This window comes from Echinococcus granulosus (genome assembly GCF_000524195.1).
Source record: "Echinococcus granulosus chromosome Unknown EG_S00130, whole genome shotgun sequence".
Classification (NCBI taxonomy): Eukaryota; Metazoa; Platyhelminthes; class Cestoda; order Cyclophyllidea; family Taeniidae; genus Echinococcus; species Echinococcus granulosus.
The window spans coordinates 3,768-11,169 of NW_020170510.1; the positions used below are offsets into that span (position 1 = coordinate 3,768).

Below are 7,402 nucleotides of genomic sequence, written 5' to 3' on the forward strand. Positions count from 1 at the left end.
TATCAGGGAGTATTTTGTGCATGATCGCCGATTGTGTGTCCTTCACATTCACCCAAAAGAGCAAGAAGCATAGCTTCTACCCATTTTACTGCTTATCTTGTGTGCCTAGAGTACTTCTTCTAGCTTATTGCTCCCAAAAACTTGCCCTAATAATCGTTCCTGCCTGGTCTGTAAGAAAATTTGTCCAATAAGCACTACCTTAATATCCACCATGCAAGACGTGGTGTGCAAGCTTGCTCCAATTCGTGACAAGGTATACCAGCACAGAAGAGTGTATTATGAATGGAGAGGAGAAATGCAAGGAAGGGTGAATATTTGGTGTAATCCTATTACATAAGCAACACGAATGGATGGGTTGAATACCAGCAGTCTGGCAGCGATGACAACATTCGCGCAAGTCCCAGTTTCTGGAACTGCTGCGTGTATGATTGCCATTCTGCAGCAAGCAGAATGAGGCGGTGATTATGCAGACTAAGACTTGTGACTCATCTCGCAGATTCTTCCTCGTTCATGGCACATTCTCTGGTTCCCATCCATCCTCGTTTCACAATCCATGGAGTATCTCTGTGTCAAGTGCATTGTCTTCTACGTTCAACTGGTAGAGTAACATGCCTTTGTAGCTTATCAACCATTAGATTGATTATCCAAAAACAGCTACGCTAAGAGCAAGATAAATGGTGGCAAAGATATCCAAATCACTGAAATTCGAGAGGGAGCTTCTGTGCCAGTTCGTACAATTTGCGAGTGCGCTTTGCATGGATTGAATCCTAGCTTCGTTAGTGTAGGATTAACGCACAAGCCAACATATTCCTGCATAGCATAGTGAACCTGCTATCATTTCCACTTCTACACACCCGGTCTTCATGAGCATAGCTGATAGACCACAAAGACCTGCGGTACTGCGTCAGACGCATAAGATAGACAATAGGTCACAGTAGAGAGGTGGTTTATTCAAAACGAAGGTGTAGTTTGGCCTGTGTAAAGATGAAGAGGTGTGTGCATGCTGAAAAGGCCCTGTATACGGGTAGGTTTGTGACTGGCATTTGGCTAGCTAATGATCAGACTGCTACTACTCTGTAAAATTGCTTTTCATACCCAGTGGAACGATGCAAAGAAGTGCGTTGCTGCTACCTCTAAGGAAGTGCAGAGTATGCTTGATGAATGTGGCCAAATCTGCGAAATGGGCTAGAGGTCCTAGCGCACCGGTGTCCTCTCAGTCATCACCCTACGTCATAGCTGACATTGACAAGGTTGTTTCAGTCGCTGACACTTACTCAAAACACTGTCAAAACTGTCCAACTACCAACGTTAGGCCCTTTAAGTCCTCATTCATCTTTACGCAGGTAGAGGCATGCTACCAAGTTTATAGAGCTGGGTCATTAGGTATCAACCTTCCCGGATCTACTTCGAGCGTTTATGATAGAAATAATGCTGATAGTAAATTCGCATTCACATAAACCTTACCTGCCAGATTATACGATGAAGTAAAGGTACGAATTAAGAAAGACAAGCAGTCGATAACTTCGTTGGCAGTGTCGCGGTCATTCACTGGGCTTGTTAGTGTGTGAATGAAATGTCTATTTGCAGTCTTTGTTGGATAAATCAGGAAGACTCTCATCCAATCGTCATTTGTTGACAAAAACCTCCCTAGGGAGGAAAAAGTTGGTAGCCTTTCCGGCACTACTCAATCAAATGGAGGCCCCATCAACGTGGATAACACCGGCGGCTTAACTTAATCCCTCTTGTCAATCTCCCTTCGTGTTCCAGCTCTTCTAATCTTTTCAAATCACCTTTGTTGAGATTTAGTTGTTCTAATCCTTTACAGTCTACTTTCTTGAACTCACATCTCATCCCTAGCCGTATAACAAGACGCAGTAGTCAGAGTGAAGATATGAAATGAGTAAGGAATAATTTAATGCTATTCCAGCTAATTTTCGGCTAATCTGAGACTTGCCTAGTTCTTAAAAATGGCACAAAGGTTGTGTTGAAGTTCACGCCGAAGGGTAGTTCGAGCTGACATCTTGCCATACCTTTAGACTATTTTGAAAATCGGGGCCTTCTTCATTAGCAGAGAAACTCCGCAGCTAATTAATAAGTTAAGGAGCTTAAAATATGCATCAAATCAAAACTAGTTGGAGGAAAAATACTGTAGCGGACTCAGAGGTATATGCAGAAATAGTCAAGGGTGTGGTAACTGGTTACCTGGACACCTCTCGAATGGACGGAATGGATAAGTACCTAATTGAGAAAAGCAGCATCAAGAGTTATTTTTGACTATCTGTCTAGTTGAAATTAGACACCTCAATGCGACGACGCAAATCGAGTGTTGCCAGTTATTTAGTGGGAAATGAGGCTTTTTGAGAGTCCACGCTCACTCACAGTGCTTAAATCCCAGATTTCCACTTGGATGTCTGAAATACTTTTTCTGATGGTTAGACCATCGCGAGATGGCCCACTTCACCTCTTCATCAGTTCCATGTGCAAAGATGCCCTGTCACCCAACGATGGCATGTGTTAGTGCTCATAAATGAATGTGCTGTGTTCAGCTTTCTTCATGTTATGTGGGAATAATGCAACTTCTGAGGTAGCCGCGTCAATGCTCCCATATCGGTTACACATTAGTTACACTCTGAATATGATAGAAGTTTGTGCAACATCTATTGAAACAAAGGTTGTCTAAAGTGTAGTGCATTTCGTCTTTCATCTTATGGCAGTGACTAAATGGAGCAGAAATAACGGTCACATTATTACTTGCTGTCTAAGAACATTTAAAGTACTAGGATAGCCATGGGCCTCCACGAAGGAACGAGGCAAGCTCTCTTAGGAAGGCTGCACCGCCGCTGTCTTTTACATAACAGCTAACCGTTGGGAAAAGAGGAAGAGTTCATCGTTGCAGCAAAGGCGGAAAGCGAATTACTTTCCACCCCTTTAAATCTTCACTTACTGTCCTCCATTTACTTCAAACGTCCCTTTCACAGCTTAAGGCATAAATGTACTGACTTCTGTTACAAGATCGTAGCCTAAGTGACCCAAGTCTCACCCACCACCACCGAGTAGCCGTTGGCCATTCAGTAAATGATGGGTGTCTAGGACAAGCCGCAATCCTCAATTCTCGAATCCAGAGGAGAGGTGTAGCTGAAGCTTTGCAAAAATCAGATTTAATCCACCACTATTTTTTGAAGGAAAGTTGGGGCGTAACTAGCAGTGATCATTGGTAACCCTTTGAGGGACATAGCTTCCAAAAACCCACCAAAGCCTAACTCACTTTTCTTATTGTCAGCAAATTTGGGTAGCAAAGCGGTGCGATGGGTGCAAAGGGAGGTAGCGAAGAAAGGGAGCAAGTACTGTAGGAGAATCTATTATAGACAGGAATAAGGTTTTGCAATTATCAACTTGGATGGATACAGAATAGATGAACAAATGGACGAATGGGTGGACGCGGAATGGATGGAAGGATGAGTGGATGGATGGGTATGGGATGGGTACGAAATGGATGACCTCAAGGATGCGAGTATCAAGCAAATCTATCCACCAAGCCTGTCTTCAGCTTGTTTGTAGCTATTTTATCACTTTGATCTTAGCCCTGGTGTTTGGATGCCGATATTGAGGTCTCCCACTCTAATGGACTCCAGTACTGGGTTTGTCGACAGAATTGCAGTCTAGGTGGTGTAGGATCATTAACTACACGTGCATTTTTCCTGATACCGCCAGCTGCCGTCAATGTTTAGATTTGCCACGGAATTTGCTTCAAATGTTCAATGAATTCCTTGTTTACAAGTAAATCGCAGATTTGCGCATTAATCAAGCAAACTGGATTCTTTTGAGAGACAGCGTTCAATTTTAATCTAATTCCACTTGCCACGGTCTCCTATTAAAATGTCTCATTTGTTAATTCAAGAATCAAGCTGATACCAGATAAAAAGATGAGCAAATGCAGCTACCGAAATACTGATCTTTGAAGCTGTGAGGAGTTCTTTGGGTAGAATCCCACCTGAATGCATTCAGACATATAAATGTTTCCCTATCTCGGCTTCATTCGCGTGGGGATGAGTGTCATCGTGGTACTGATAGCCAAAGTCGAAAGCCGCATTTATTGCGGTACTTAAAGTTACGCTGTGAGGGTTACTGACAAGCGTACCCACGATACGGTGAACCGGTAGAAACCTACTGCTACAAATTCTATGACTGTTGCACAAAAAACATGTTTTATCTCCGTTCAGTTTAAATTTAGGGGTCATAGAACAGCCTAAAAGGCTCCAGTAAAATGTTCTTTGCTTCTTTAACCCTTTACCTATTAGCATGTTTATGAGGCAGAGACAAAATCTACCAAAATACTAGATTCACATCATACAACTGTTTATCACCCTAACTGCAAATTCTGCACACATGCGCTGCCAAAAATGAAATTGCATTTACAAGCAGATTTGATTGGTCAATTTCTTGTTAATTTTGGCCTAATTTGTGTTCCAATTCGGCTATTGGGACGCGCAATTAGAGCGTTCAGAGGTATCCTACAGCAAGCCTAAAGTGAAAGAACCCATGAAGCGGTCCAAAATAATTTTTGTTTTGCACATTTCTGCCATGACACGGCAAGATGGGTGAGGAGACTGTTGTCTGAATCCTAGCCTTCGGCAAAATTGGCATATTCTTCCTCGTTAATGGCATGTCCTTCCAAATTCCTTTGAGGCAACACTAACATACCTATTCATCTTGTCTGATTGGAAGTGAAGGCCAATCTCACAGGAAAACAGCAGTCTCGACAGCAGCTGACCAATAGATACCGGCATGCATGTCTGTATTCCAGGACCGTTCACCATGGATGCACTCTTCCGTCTTCTCACAAGTTAATAGGCACTTCTATGGCTTGCCCTCACTCCTGTCCATCCAATGCAACTCACAGGTCCTTGTAAGCTATCCACTGCGTACTCAGTGGCAATAAACGGACTGACCAAATTGGTAGCAACGTTCCAACACCACGGGACTTTATCTGCAGCAATACACGCGAGTACGGGATCTTGTGTGTCAATCACACTGCGGCAGAGGTAAGATTGAATGCTCGCGGATTGAAGCATGGTGGTCTGCTTCGAAGACCCAGTGATTTGGCCGTCTTTGATATCATCAAAAATAAAATGGCAGGATAGCTTGTAAGAGATGACCGCTTTAAAGTTTCCAATCTCGTAGTTGATAGGTTGCGAAGAACTGTGATATTGTACTGGAAGTATAGGACAGAAGACAAGCCACTCGAGGTGCATGTGCCGCGTGGTATGTGCGACGACGTAGAAGGCGATGGGAGCAAGTAGTGGCAGAGGGAGTTTTTTTACCGAAACGTTAGTGCTCGGCTTTTCGTCAAGTGTTGATCAGGATCGCTCAGATTTCTGTTTCCGCTGCTGCTGGTGCTTACGACCTCCACTTCGATGTCTTGAAAGATGGTCTTGGAAAAGTCGAATGTGTGTTTATGCCACTGCATGGTGCAAAAACACACATTCATACACCAGCCGTGAGGGTGTCATAGGCATCATAGCCTCGCACACCATTTCCATGCTGTTTGTTTCATTAATGGCGTACAAGTGAAGAAGAACAACAAAGTTCGGCTTTTCAAAGCTGATCGTAAACCATCTGCTGATGTTTGTGTTTAAATAGGACCACTCCGCTCAGCTTTCTCTATCTTCTATGCAGACGTCCACCGCCTCAAATTCGCAGATCCACCACAGGCATTGAAGATGGTGGGGGTCGATTCAGACATCCGCCTCTTCAACGTTACTTGCCATTACTTTTGCTCTATTATAAATGTGACTTATCACTGTGCTCTTCCTTACCGCTTCTACACACTCTATTGTAATAAAATGTATTAGAACAGTTTGTAAGGCTGCAATGGCCATCACGCTTTACGTGGTAAAAGAATTTTGGATTTTTAAACGATGGTAAGCATCGGTTGTAAGCGGGAGCGGCAATCTGAGGCATCCAGGTCAACACTCCACGTACGTATGTGAAAACCTCTCAGTGGCTTGTCTTTGGTTATGTCAGGTAGATACGGAATACAGTAGCACGACGTACAGCTCAGAATTGGACCGATAAGCGTGACTGTAGTGGCAGAATGTCAGATGATAATGCACTACTTGAAGAAGGATTTTAACGCAGAATTTGCCTGTCATTTGCACCTAAGGGATGTTTAGTGTTTGTGATGAGACGCTATGCTCAATCCTACAACAGGGAAAGCAAAGTGTTCCTGCTCAAATACAATGCATCAGCAAATGGCAAACGACAGATTTCTGGGATAAGCGCTTTCTTGTGCTTTGCCGCTTTCAAGCACGTCATGGAAATAAACTGGATGGAGACGGTTTGCAAGCCTATGATGCATATATACACTCACATCTGCTGCTCTGACGCTCGCTTTTAAGTCAGAAGTGACGAACGCACTGTCGTGTTTTCCGCGGAGGTCAACCCCTACCGCAGACAGGAGCAACTGTCTGGGCGAATGTAATCAGCAACACATAGGTAGTTAACCGCCATCTATTCTGTATAATAAGCTCCGATCAACATCCGCCTACACCCCTACCACATTGTGGAAATGAAGTAAATTGCATAGCGGTTTCGAGCTCCACCTCTATTGTTTAACCGTGAATTCCTAATGGCTTTACCTGGCCCTTTGCTGCAATTTTCAGACCTCAAATATGGCCAATTTTCATTAAACATTTTTAAAGCTGTCTCCACTCACCTTTTAAATAGGCATATATGTGGCTTATTGTAAGGCCTCCAGCCACGTGAATGATTTTTTCTTTATGGAAATCGAGCGGTCAAAAAAGGCACATAAAAGTAAATTGAGTCAGTCAGGCTGAAAAATCTTTACTGCCTCTAGATCGCAATCCTGGATTTAGAAGTGTAGAGGAAGGCGGAAAGTAAAGTTTTTTAGGTGTTGAAAACACTTCACAATTATCTGTAGTTGTACTGGTAAACACACCTCTCTTTTGTAGCCTTTAGCTAGTCCCTATAAAATAGCGTCAATCGAACCATTCTCACTCTCATGGCGGCGTAAGACTGTACCAAGTCCCTGTGTAATCTAGCATTCCTATGCTTCTAATGCTCGAGTTCGATTTGATTGTTTTATCGTCTTTATAAATAAGGTAGGGTGGTGACTAGAGAGCTGTTTTGTGTAAAGTTTGCCCTTTGTCTCCAATTTGATAAGGAGACGCATCTCAATTATACCTCTAGGGAATTGGCGGGAATGGTAGGTGAATGAGGCAAAATCTGCAAAATAAAATGAAGTTCTGATTGTACGCAACCTTCAAATCACCCATCTGCCAATCTCATTGCCACTAGTGCCAAATTTGTTCCAGCCACTGAATTGCAGCCACAACACACACAAGTGTGTTTGATTAATAATCGTCGGCCTATCAAAACCTTC

The 7,402-nt window shown here is 43.2% G+C and overlaps 2 protein-coding genes across 2 annotated transcripts in view; one reads left to right on the top strand and one right to left on the bottom strand. All coding sequences in view use genetic code 11, as the record gives it.

Annotated features, from left to right (window-relative positions):
• Window positions 1-1,618, bottom strand: part of EGR_09051 (hypothetical protein) — a gene marked incomplete at both ends in the record, with an annotated part of 3,105 nt that extends 1,487 nt beyond the window's left edge. Inside the window, one exon of the mRNA XM_024498300.1 lies at window positions 1,465-1,618. Within this exon, the coding sequence (XP_024347257.1) occupies window positions 1,465-1,618 (154 nt within the window). The remainder of the gene's footprint in view (window positions 1-1,464) is intronic.
• Window positions 1,619-2,527: 909 nt separating this feature from the next.
• Window positions 2,528-7,402, top strand: part of EGR_09052 (hypothetical protein) — a gene marked incomplete at both ends in the record, with an annotated part of 6,101 nt that continues 1,226 nt past the window's right edge. Inside the window, 4 exons of the mRNA XM_024498301.1 lie at window positions 2,528-2,671; window positions 4,299-4,506; window positions 6,702-6,744; window positions 7,264-7,363. Coding sequence (XP_024347258.1) covers window positions 2,528-2,671; window positions 4,299-4,506; window positions 6,702-6,744; window positions 7,264-7,363 — 495 coding nt within the window. The remainder of the gene's footprint in view (window positions 2,672-4,298; window positions 4,507-6,701; window positions 6,745-7,263; window positions 7,364-7,402) is intronic.